We start from the raw sequence: 12,500 nt of genomic DNA, 5'->3' as shown, positions 1-12,500 counted from the left end.
GAGCGTGTGAGAGTGAGCGAGTGAGAGTGAGCGAGTGAGTGAGTGAGTGAGAGTGAGCGAGCGAGAGTGAGTGAGAGAGTGAGAGTGAGTGAGCGTGTGAGTGAGCGAGTGAGCATGAGAGAGTGAGTGAGAGAGTGAGTGAGCGTGTGAGAGTGAGCGAGTGTGAGTGAGCGAGTGAGCGTGAGAGAGTGAGTGAGCGTGTGAGAGTGAGCGTGTGAGAGTGAGCGAGTGAGAGTGAGTGAGCGAGTGAGTGAGTGAGAGTGAGCGAGCGAGAGTGAGTGAGAGAGTGAGAGTGAGAGAGTGAGTGAGAGAGTGAGTGAGCGTGTGAGAGTGAGCGTGTGAGAGTGAGCGAGTGAGAGTGAGTGAGAGTGAGCGAGCGAGCGAGCGAGTGTGTGAGAGTGAGCGAGTGAGAGTGAGTGAGTGAGCGAGTGAGCGTGAGAGAGTGAGTGAGAGAGTGAGAGTGAGTGAGCGAGTGAGAGTGAGTGAGAGTGAGCGAGCGAGCGAGCGAGTGTGTGAGAGTGAGCGAGTGTGTGAGTGAGCGAGTGAGAGAGTGAGTGAGAGTGAGCGAGTGAGAGAGTAAGCGAGCGAGTGTGAGTGAGAGAGTGAGTGTGAGTGAGAGAGTGAGCGAGTTTGTGTATGAGAGTGAGTGTGTGAGTGTGAATGAGTCAGTGAGAGAGTGAGTAAGAGTGAGTGAAAGAGTGAGTGAGAGTGTGAGAGTGAATGAGTGAGAGAGTGTGAGAATGAGTGTGTGAGTGAGAAGGGAGAGAGTGAGTGAGTAAGCAAGTGAGAGTGAGTGAGAGAGTGAGTATGTGTGAGAGTAAGTGAGAGTGAGTGAGTTTGTGTATGAGAGTGTGTGAGAGTGAGTAAGAGAGAGTGAGCGAGTGAGAGAGTGAGTGAGAGTGAGCGAGTGAGAGAGTGAGCGAGTGAGAGTGAGCGAGCGAGCGAGTGAGAGAGTGAGTGAGTGAGCGAGTGAGAGTGAGTGAGCGAGCGAGCGTGTGAGAGTGAGCGAGCGAGCGTGTGAGAGTGAGCGAGTGAGAGAGTGAGCGAGTGAGAGAGTGAGCGAGTGAGAGTGAGTGAGAGTGAGCGAGCGAGCGTGTGAGAGTGAGCGAGTGAGAGTGAGCGAGTGTGTGAGAGTGAGCGAGTGAGAGAGTGAGAGTGAGTGAGTGTGTGAGAGTGAGCGAGTGAGAGAGTGAGTGAGAGTGAGAGAGTGAGTGAGAGTGAGCGAGCGAGCGAGAGTGAGCGAGTGAGTGAGAGTGAGCAAGTGAGAGCGAGCAAGTGAGTGTGTGAGAGTGAGCGAGTGAGACTGAGCGAGCAAGTGAGTGTGTGAGAGTGAGTGAGTGTGTGAGAGTGAGCGAGTGAGTGAGCGAGTGAGAGTGAGAGAGAGTGAGCGAGCGAGTGTGTGAGAGTGAGTGAGAGAGTGAGCGAGAGAGAGAGTGAGCAAGTGAGTGTGTGAGAGTGAGAGAGTGGGTGAGAGTGAGCGAGTGAGTGTGTGAGAGTGAGAGAGTGGGTGAGAGTGAGCGAGTGAGTGTGTGAGAGTGAGCGAGTGAGAGAGTGAGTGAGTGTGTGAGTGAGTGTGTGAGAGTGAGTGAGTGTGTGAGTGTGTGAGTGAGTGTGTGAGAGTGAGTGAGAGTGAGAGAGTGAGAGTGAGCGAGTGTGAGCGAGTGACGCTCAGTCAAGGCTTTGTGTGCTCATCTGTCACAGTAGTGTTTAATCAGGGTTTCTCTGATGCTGCCTTGACTATCAGTGTCTCTCACACACAACAGTGATAAACTATAACAGATAAACTTACTAATACGAATCAAATCTCGTAATTGATCACTCAGTGTTAAGATGTCAATAAAACAGTTTGAGATAAATTAAGTCATGGCCTAGTGGTGAGAGAGCTTGACTCCTAACCCTAAGGTGGTGGGTTCGAGTCTCGGGCCAGTAATACCACAACTGAGGAGTCCTTGAGCAAGACACCGAACCCCCAACTTTTATCTAGAAAAAATAACTGATTTGATCAATTTGATAAATATGTGCACTGTTACGGATTAGATTTTGTCTAAATTAGCGAATACTCAAGAAAATGTTTTTATTACAGCCACTGTTAAAATGTTCATATTTCAATAGAAAAACTATTTATAATTAGATTATTAAAAATTTGATATAAAACTGCCTTATGTGAAATCTGAGTGTTGATTATTAAATTTAATTAATTGATTATTAAATAAACATGTATATTACAATCACATTTTTACTAATTAAATTATGTTTGGAAAAAAAAACTAGTTTTCAATACAATCCCCTTTAAAATGTTTAAATTTGACTTGAAGTAGAAACATAAATAGATCAAATCTCCTCATGCAATTAACATTTTTAATTATAACTCAATGAACGTAGTCTTGATGAAAGTCTCCCGGGGTTGTCACCTTTGACGTCGGGGTCGTCGATGTGCGGCTCCAGGTTCTCGATCAGCTCCTGCAGGTGCTTCCTGTCCAGCGGGGGGGCCGAGGGCCGTCTGTCCTCCTCCAGATCCAGCTCCGGGTCGAGCCGTGGGATGGGCGTCCTCCAGAAGTGGAAGGAGTTGAAGAGCTCCTGCTCCGGGATCTCCTCCTCCTCCGATGATGATGATGATGATAATGAAGGAAGGCACTTCTGTGAGTCGTCTGCGGTCAGACTCTCGTCCTGCTCCTGCAGCGGACACACGGTCTCTGCGTCTGTGCTGGACGAGTCAAACACACCTGAGTGAGTGATGTGTGTCACAGAGCTCATCGTCAGCCTCTCGTCTCACCTGTGAGTCTGAGAGCCGCTCCGCTCCTCGTCTCTGAAGAACTGACCCGAGCTACTGCTGGGGCCGGCGAAGGTGGAGATGAAGGGCCCGAGGGACTGGAACGCGGCCTGACGCACCTGTGAGCACAACACAACAGCTACACATAGACAGAAAAAACTATCTAGACCTAAAAATGTAATGTGGAATCTGACTGAATTTAACACATTTTTGGTTTAATAAATTAATAAATCATCTCTAGAGCTGCTCTGAAAGACACTTTTGCATTTCATTTGCGAAAACCATTTTCAAATACAGAAAAAAAAACCTACACTCCATTCCAACAAAATAAAAGTCTGGTTTAAGAGCAGGATGTACTTCATAAGTGAAGAGTAATAATAGAATGCTAATACCACAATTTTATATCCTTGTTTTTGATTACATTTTAAATTATCAATCAAATTATTAATTTTATGCATTATGTATTATTATATATTATATATTTCGATCATAAATTTGTATAAAGAAAGGGAAAACAAATTTCCAAAAAAAAAAAAAAAAATTAATTTACATATTTTATAGTACCCTAAAATGTTGATAAATTCTTTAATTATTAAAATATTAAATAAAAACCCAAACCCTAGTGATTAAACATCATACTGATTATTAAAATGTCATTTGATCATTACAATGGAACACAGAAATATTTAAACAGAAAATGCAGAAACAATAAAACGGAAATTGTGACAAATATTTTTAAGGGCCCTAAAAACATAGTTCGTTCAAATTTTATTACATTGTTGTTCAATTGTATAAGTTTCAGGTTAACAAAACAAATGAAGCAGTGAAGAGTGTGTTTGATGCGTGTGGTACCCAGCGTGACGGGTCACTGATCAGACTGATGAACAGAGACGAGAGTCTGGTGCGCCGCACTTCTGGAGACGAGGCCGAGGAGACGGTCATGAAGCACTCGGCGCAGGCCTTGCGCACCCCCCACACGTTATCAGAGCACAGCTGGAAGAACCGCGGCAGCTGACCGGAAGAGACACACAATCACATCACCTGAGCCAGAACCACTCACAGACGGAGGAGCTCGATCGGGGCAAGTTGTCACATTGATTCTACACAGACACAAACTTTAAACCTACAACGCTGAGCAAAGCAAGACATAAAAACTACTATGGAATACAAAAGCAAACAAGAAACCATACATAAATATTGCAAATTAAAATATCTTGCAGCTAGTTAGAACAAGCCGTGTGACAACTTGCCCCGCCGTCTCCCCTGAGCTGAACATACCAGCAGCTCCTCCGTCGCCTCTCCTCCGACCACACTGCACATGTCTCCGAAGTTCGCCGCACAAACCTGTCAGACACAAACACACGTCTGATGAGCGCCGAGGACCGAACACCAGCACCAGCCAATCAGATTCATCCGTCGCCCTCCTGAGCCAATCAGATTCATCCGTCGCCCTCCTGAGCCAATCAGATTCATCCGTCGCCCTCCTGAGCCAATCAGATTCATCCGTCGCCCTCCTGAGCCAATCAGATTCACTCACCTTGCGCACGTGGAACATCCTGCAGTCGCAGCACATCTCACAGAAGCGCGGCAGGAAGAGCCTCTCGGTGACGTCCTTCCCCACCATCGGAGCCATTTTACAGATGATCTGAGATCAAATTTTGAACACAGTTAAGTACATTTTGTTCAGGATTCTTTGATGAATAGAAAGATCCAAAGATCAGCATTTATCTGAAATAAAAATTTTTGCAACATTATACGAGCTACCGTTCGAAAGCTTGGAGTCAGAATCATTTTATTTTTTAGGGGAAAGGAAGTATAGAAATTAGTGCTTTTATTTAGCAAGGACGCTTTAAATTGATCAAAAGTGACGATAAAGGCATTTGTGAAGTGACATTCAGCCAAGTATGGTGACCCATACTCAGAATTTGTGCTCTGCATTTAACCCATCCGAAGTGCACACACACAGAGCAGTGAACACACACACACACACACTGTGAGCACACACCCAGAGCAGTGGGCATCATTTATGCTGCGGCGCCCGGGGAGCAGTTGGGGGTTCGATGCCTTGCTCAAGGGCACCTAAGTCGTGGTATTGAAGGTGGAGAGAGAACTGTACATGCACTCCCCCCACCCACAATTCCTGCCGGCCCGGGACTCGAACTCACAACCTTTCGATTGGGAGTCCGACTCTCTAACCATTAGGCCACGACTTCCCCTAAAAAAACTAATTTAAAATGTTACAAAATACCTTTATTTCAGATAAATGCTGTTCATCTGAACTTTCTTTTCATCAAAGAAACCTGAAAAATTCTACTCAGCTGTGTTCAACATTGATAATAATCAGAAATGTTTCTTGAGCAGTAAATCATCATATTATTCTGATTTCTGAAGATCATGTGACACTGAAGACTGGAGGAATGATGCTGAAAATACAGCGGAGCATCACAGAAATACATAACACTTTAACACAGATTCACACAGAAAACAGCTGTTTTACATCAGAATAATATTTCACTATTTTTACTGCTTTTCCTGTATTTCTGATCAAATAAATGCAGGTTTGGTGAACAGAAGAGACATGATATAAAACAAATTTATCAATATTGAAAAGAAAATTGATCCAAAGATCAGATCATTATATGAAACGTTACAGATATGTAAGGCTTAACTGTAAAAACTGCTAATAAGATGAGTGATGTGTATCTCACCGCCATGGCTTCGGTCTTGACGTCGTCGCTGCTGTCGGGAGCGGTCAGATCCACCAGCACTGGACACACCAGACTCTCCACGTCTCCTCGCTCCATCAGCTCCTGCTCCAGCAGCACCAGCAGCGCCGCCTGACTCGTCTTCCTCACCTGACGGAGACAGCAGCAGCTCTCTTTAGCAGCGCTCCTGAGGACACACAGCAGCACACACAGCTCACACCTACCAGGTTGTTCTGGTCGGACAGGTACCGCACCACGATGGGAAGCAGGTACTTGGAGAAAGCGAAGGGAATGGAAGGTCTGTGCTCCTGACAGAAGATGGCGATGTGTGGGATCTGCTCCATCAGCTCCGCTCGAACCGTCGGCTCTGACCAACAAAACAATATTCATAAAGCACAGCCAGAGAAACACAACAGGGCTGGATATACAGAACAGGAGCGATGCTGAAATATGAGTGTGTGCTTCAGCTGATAATTCATTGAGTGATGAAATGTTGTTTAAATATGAAATGTTGTTTAAATATGAAAGTGTGAATCGGTAAATCAGTGTATCAGTCAACCGGTGAATCTGTGAATCAGTCACTCAGTGAATCAGTGTATCAGTCAACCGGTGAATCAGTCACTCTGTGAATCAGTCACTCTGAGAATCAGTCACTCTGAGAATCAGTCATTCAGTGAATCAGTCACTCAGTGAATCAGTCACTCAGTGAATCAGTCACTCTGTGAATCAGTCACTCTGTGAATCAGTCACTCTGAGAATCAGTCACTCTGAGAATCAGTCACTCAGTGAATCAGTCACTCAGTGAATCAGTCACTCTGTGAATCAGTCACTCTGAGAATCAGTCACTCTGTGAATCAGTCACTCTGTGAATCAGTCACTCTGAGAATCAGTCACTCTGAGAATCAGTCATTCAGTGAATCAGTCACTCAGTGAATCAGTCACTCTGAGAATCAGTCACTCTGAGAATCAGTCATTCAGTGAATCAGTCACTCAGTGAATCAGTCACTCAGTGAATCAGTCACTCAGTGAATCAGTCACTCTGAGAATCAGTCACTCAGTGAATCAGTCACTCAGTGAATCAGTCACTCTGTGAATCAGTCACTCTGTGAATCAGTCACTCTGAGAATCAGTCATTCAGTGAATCAGTCACTCTGTGAATCAGTCACTCTGTGAATCAGTCACTCAGTGAATCAGTCACTCAGTGAATCAGTCACTCAGTGAATCAGTCACTCTGAGAATCAGTCATTCAGTGAATCAGTCACTCAGTGAATCAGTCACTCTGTGAATCAGTCACTCTGAGAATCAGTCACTCTGAGAATCAGTCATTCAGTGAATCAGTCACTCTGAGAATCAGTCACTCTGAGAATCAGTCATTCAGTGAATCAGTCACTCAGTGAATCAGTCACTCAGTGAATCAGTCACTCTGAGAATCAGTCATTCAGTGAATCAGTCACTCTGTGAATCAGTCACTCTGTGAATCAGTCACTCAGTGAATCAGTCACTCAGTGAATCAGTCACTCAGTGAATCAGTCACTCTGTGAATCAGTCACTCTGTGAATCAGTCACTCTGAGAATCAGTCATTCAGTGAATCAGTCACTCTGAGAATCAGTCACTCTGAGAATCAGTCATTCAGTGAATCAGTCACTCAGTGAATCAGTCACTCAGTGAATCAGTCACTCAGTGAATCAGTCACTCAGTGAATCAGTCACTCTGAGAATCAGTCATTCAGGTGAATCAGTCACTCTGTGAATCAGTCACTCTGAGAATCAGTCACTCTGAGAATCAGTCATTCAGTGAATCAGTCACTCAGTGAATCAGTCACTCAGTGAATCAGTCACTCAGTGAATCAGTCACTCAGTGAATCAGTCACTCAGTGAATCAGTCACTCTGTGAATCAGTCACTCAGTGAATCAGTGAATCAGTCACTCTGAGAATCAGTCACTCTGAGAATCAGTCACTCTGAGAATCAGTCACTCTGAGAATCAGTCATTCAGTGAATCAGTCACTCAGTGAATCAGTCACTCAGTGAATCAGTCACTCAGTGAATCAGTCACTCTGTGAATCAGTCACTCAGTGAATCAGTCACTCAGTGAATCAGTCACTCTGTGAATCAGTCACTCTGTGAATCAGTCACTCTGTGAATCAGTCACTCTGTGAATCAGTCACTCTGTGAATCAGTCACTCTGAGAATCAGTCATTCAGTGAATCAGTCACTCTGAGAATCAGTCACTCAGTGAATCAGTCACTCTGAGAATCAGTCATTCAGTGAATCAGTCACTCTGTGAATCAGTCACTCAGTGAATCAGTCACTCTGAGAATCAGTCACTCTGTGAATAAGTCACTCTGTGAATCAGTCACTCTGTGAATCAGTCACTCTGTGAATCAGTCACTCTGAGAATCAGTCACTCTGTGAATCAGTCACTCTGTGAATCAGTCACTCAGTGAATCAGTCACTCAGTGAATCAGTCACTCTGTGAATAAGTCACTCTGAGAATCAGTCACTCTGTGAATAAGTCACTCTGTGAATAAGTCACTCTGTGAATCAGTCACTCTGTGAATCAGTCACTCTGTGAATAAGTCACTCTGTGAATAAGTCACTCTGTGAATCAGTCACTCTGTGAATCAGTCACTCTGTGAATCAGTCACTCTGTGAATCAGTCACTCTGAGAATCAGTCATTCAGTGAATCAGTCACTCAGTGAATCAGTCACTCAGTGAATCAGTCACTCAGTGAATCAGTCACTCTGTGAATAAGTCACTCTGTGAATCAGTCAATCTGTCAACCGGTGAATCAGTGACTCAGTGAATCTGTGAATGGGTTCAGTACCCGGGTCGTCTGAGAGTCTGTCGATCTGCTCCAGCACAGACACACAGTCGCGCTCATCCTCGCTGACCGCCCGGAGCGTGTCCAGAAGACTGCGGGCCACCATCTGCCTGAAACACAGGGAACACAATGAAACACCAGGTCAGGTGCACTGCATTGTGGCATACAGCATCCTAAATGAACAGGGTTCTGTGTTTCGTAGAGCGGCGTTCACCTGTTGAAGATGTTCTCACTGCTGATGTACTTGTCCAGTCGACCCAGAGGAGTCAACATCTCATCCTGAGACACGAAGTCCAGCACTGAACACACAATAAGTGTTAGACTGAGCTGACTCCATCCAGACACAGAACACACACACACACACACACACACCAGCTAAGTGGCGATGAACTCTATAAGAACTTCTCTCTGAAATCTCATCACTTTATAATATCAATACATTTAGTGATGATATAAACAATCAAGCGGCTGACTCCTGCTGTATAGTGTTTCTGAAGGATTCTCTTCTGCTCACCAAACCTGCACTTATTTGATCAACAATACAGAAAGAAACAGTAATATTGTGAAATATTATAGAATGATTTCTGAAGATCATGTGACACTGAAGACTGGAAATAAATTACACTTTAACACAGATTCACACAGAAAACAGATGATTTACACTAGAATATTTCACTGTTTTTAATGTATGCTTTGATCAAATAAATGCAGCCCTGGTGAGCAGAAGAGAGGTTTTGTGCAGATTATATCAGACTGACAGTGTGATGCGTAATTATGCGTCACTGACACAATTATATTCTGCATATTAATGAGAAGGTTAAAGCTTCGGTCACATAGCACACTGACAGCCGTTTAACTGTACACTATTTATGTCACAATTATTGATAAATCGACTGATAGCGGTTATTTGATCTAATCACAATTATGACACAAACACCATCCTGTGCATACAGTCCTCCTTCGGTGTTTACACTCATCTCCCTCAGTTTACCACGGTATCACCGTCACTTTACCACATTAAACATAGAGCTGACGGTATATTCACGAACTCACATCCGTCCGTGTCCTCCTGCGAGTCCTGCAGCAGAGAGAGATCTGAAAAACACAACACAATCAGAGAGAGAGAGTGTTTGTGTGTGTGTGTGTGTGTGTGTGTGTGGCTCTACACACCCGCCATCCTGCGCCGCTTCTACATCTAAGCCGCTTCTGTGCTGATGACCAACACAAACTACACAAAACTAGACAAAAACACACAAAACACACGCCTCGGAACTCCAGTCGAGCTCTGCTGCCGGGCCCGCGCACGTCTCAGCCTTTATTATGCACGCGCAGAGGGCAGCCTCTTGAACGCGCACGCACGGAGTGTGTCGGCGCATGCGCAGTGAACACCAGAACTCATTTACATTAAGACTTACGAGCCGCTAACGACAGCAACAGTGTCTTAACTTTTATCTGAAAAAAAACCTCCGTCACTTCGAATTTAAATTGTAAAAATAATTGTGATGTCGCTAAATGACTAAATGTTAATGCATTCTGCGAAATACTGGAGTGTATTACTGTAGTAAAAGTGCAAGAACAGTTTGCTTCAATTTATTTTCAAGGCCATGCTATTTGTGTTCGGTGTTTTCACTCACAATAAAGATGATAAACATAAAAATATTGTAAAATGCATTATGAATTCACTTAAAATCAAATACATGAATACCAAACCAGTTTTATTTTTTATATATATAAAAGCGTGAAGCGGCAATTCTTCCTTTATTTATTTACTCACGTATTTTTTGTTTATAGGATTTCTTAAATGTATTATTTAAATGTTAATGCATTTCATTTTATTGAGTTACATTAAATGGCACCAGGCAGAATATGGTCATTAAGAACTTCCATACATAATATTCAGTACGGAATATGTAAAATTAAGATTAAAAAGTCGCAATTCAATGGCGGAAACGGGCTTCTATAAATAATTATAGCTGTTAATACACTCTACGGGTTTCTCGTTCATCACATTCGTTTCTGCGCTTTTGTGTGTTTTGTTTTTTATTTATTTTTATTCTGTGTGTTTGTTGTCAGGAATGACGTTCAAGCGAGTCGTTCAGTCTCTGCGCATGCGCACTGAGGCCTTCCCGTGCACAGCTGCCCGCACAGATTCTGACGAGGCCAATAATTCTCGCGCCTTTAGCTTTTAATGAAAACACACACGTACAGAAATAAGACAAGAGCGCGGGAACGGAACTCAAAACCGCGGCCGTTTCTCCCGTTCATCTGCGTGACGTGTACCGCCGTGCCCGCGCTGCGCGGGTGTGTGAGCGTGAGTGCGCGCGCGCGTCGTGGCCGGGGCTCTTGAGCAGCACGCGACCGCGACCCGTTTAACGGCAGTCATGTCCAGACTGGAGCAGGTTCTGATCCTCGACCCGTCGAGTGACCTCCGCTTCAGAGGTAAACGCGCGCGTGTCTCAGTCACGGGGCCCCGAGCCCGCTCCGCCCGCCCGCATGCCTGCATCATCCCTCGGCTGGCGCTCCACGCGAGGTCCGGGTCTGCGCAGGCCTGTGGGGGAAATGCTCGCTAGTGTTGTTCAGGGAGCTTCGGGATTAATGACTTAAAAGGCAGTCACTCAATAACAGATGCTGAATGAATCAGATCTGTCATTATTACTGATACGCGTTGATTTAAGGCTGAACGCGTTGACAAACTTAAATCAGAACAGCATTGATCAGTGTTTATTCGGCTCAGCTTCATCGACTGACCCCAGGATGCATTAAGTCTGGTCATTTATAAAATAGTTATAACTAAAACAAAGTTGTATCTGAATAGCAAATTCTCATTAATAGATAAACAATTTTACGTATCGAGTATTACCATGTTATTACTGCATTTGCCCCTTTATTATTTTTAATTATTATTATTTTGTGAACTTGAAACACATAATTACACTTAAAAATATGACTATGGCAAGTATATATACATGTTTTCATTATTGATTAGTACATTTCATATGAATATATCATTGTATGAAATTGCTAAACTTTCACAGGTGACAAAACTGATCATTGTGTTCATGCTGCAATCAACAGATTTAATAATACTGATATCTGCTCTCTTAGATCATTTTTGGGCTCTAGTTCTCTATACTTGCCTGAGTCTAAAATGACCGTTTTCTAACAAAACAAAAAAAAACACTTTGTGTGCATGTCTTCTGGGTGTAAACAGAGCGGTTATCAGGGTTAGTTCTTCATCTGTCTCCGTCAGAGGCGGCTGGTGGTGTGTGTGTGCCGTGAGGATCAGATATTTGTGTATTATTTATGAATGTGACGTGTGCTGACATCGTCCTGATGTGTGCAGGACCCTTCACTGATGTGGTGACCGCTAACCTGAAGCTGAGGAACCCGTCCGACAGAAGAGTATGCTTCAAAGTGAAGACCACAGCTCCTCGCCGTTACTGTGTGCGTCCCAACAGCGGCGTGATCGACCCCGGCTCCACCGTCACCGTCTCAGGTGAGCCCCGCCGCAGGTGACCGACCCTGTGTGTGCTGACCTCTGACCTCTCTCTGCTCTCCTACAGTCATGCTGCAGCCCTTTGAATACGACCCGAACGAGAAGAGCAAGCACAAGTTCATGGTGCAGTCCATCCTGGTGCCGGCCGGCACAAGCGACCTGGAAGCCTTGGTGAGCCACATCATCATCATCATCACCGTCATCATCTTCATTCACAGTTCGAACACACACTGATACATGATCTGTCAGTCAATCAGATCAATAACAGTCAAAGTTCATCAGTTATAACACATTCATCACACAAACATCTGCATCTTCATCTCAGAACACAGTCCTTAATAAAGCGTCTGAGCCCGAGAGAGACGTGTGTGAAACTGCTAGTGTTGTGTTTTATCCTCTGCAGTGGAAAGATGCCAAACCGGACGACCTGATGGACTCCAAGCTGCGCTGCGTGTTTGAGATGCCTTCAGACAACGAGAAGATGGTGAGTGTGTGTTTATACGTCTCCCTCGCTGTGTAAACCTGGTTCTGTAGCGTGTGTGTTGTGATCAGAACGAGCCGGAGGCTGCTGTGAACGTCTCGTCAGGAGCCAGAGCCACAGACGACACAGAGATGAAGAAGCTGATGGAGGAGTGTAAGAGACTGCAGACGGAGGTCGGGAATCTGCTGGACGAGAACCACCAGCTCAAGGTACAGCAGACCAGT

The 12,500-nt window shown here is 44.6% G+C and overlaps 2 protein-coding genes across 2 annotated transcripts in view; one reads left to right on the top strand and one right to left on the bottom strand.

Annotated features, from left to right (window-relative positions):
* The window catches only part of LOC132124476 (serine/threonine-protein phosphatase 4 regulatory subunit 1-like), an 18,689-nt gene extending 9,065 nt beyond the window's left edge, over window positions 1-9,624 (bottom strand). The window contains exons 1-11 of the mRNA XM_059535517.1: window positions 9,470-9,624; window positions 9,353-9,394; window positions 8,514-8,598; window positions 8,303-8,409; window positions 5,700-5,842; window positions 5,479-5,625; window positions 4,308-4,415; window positions 4,049-4,114; window positions 3,623-3,781; window positions 2,774-2,889; window positions 2,412-2,704 (exon numbers count right to left, since the gene is read on the bottom strand). Coding sequence (XP_059391500.1) covers window positions 2,412-2,704; window positions 2,774-2,889; window positions 3,623-3,781; window positions 4,049-4,114; window positions 4,308-4,415; window positions 5,479-5,625; window positions 5,700-5,842; window positions 8,303-8,409; window positions 8,514-8,598; window positions 9,353-9,394; window positions 9,470-9,476 — 1,273 coding nt within the window. The 5' untranslated portion in view covers window positions 9,477-9,624. The remainder of the gene's footprint in view (window positions 1-2,411; window positions 2,705-2,773; window positions 2,890-3,622; window positions 3,782-4,048; window positions 4,115-4,307; window positions 4,416-5,478; window positions 5,626-5,699; window positions 5,843-8,302; window positions 8,410-8,513; window positions 8,599-9,352; window positions 9,395-9,469) is intronic.
* An 811-nt stretch (window positions 9,625-10,435) lies between these two features.
* Window positions 10,436-12,500, top strand: part of LOC132123980 (vesicle-associated membrane protein-associated protein A-like) — an 8,308-nt gene continuing 6,243 nt past the window's right edge. Inside the window, exons 1-5 of the mRNA XM_059534683.1 lie at window positions 10,436-10,738; window positions 11,643-11,795; window positions 11,863-11,966; window positions 12,199-12,279; window positions 12,348-12,485. Coding sequence (XP_059390666.1) covers window positions 10,681-10,738; window positions 11,643-11,795; window positions 11,863-11,966; window positions 12,199-12,279; window positions 12,348-12,485 — 534 coding nt within the window. The 5' untranslated portion in view covers window positions 10,436-10,680. The remainder of the gene's footprint in view (window positions 10,739-11,642; window positions 11,796-11,862; window positions 11,967-12,198; window positions 12,280-12,347; window positions 12,486-12,500) is intronic.

This window comes from Carassius carassius, chromosome 42 (genome assembly GCF_963082965.1).
Source record: "Carassius carassius chromosome 42, fCarCar2.1, whole genome shotgun sequence".
Lineage (NCBI taxonomy): Eukaryota > Metazoa > Chordata > Actinopteri > Cypriniformes > Cyprinidae > Carassius > Carassius carassius.
The sequence above is the reverse complement of the archived record's forward strand: the minus strand, read 5'-3'. Positions and strand labels throughout refer to the sequence as shown.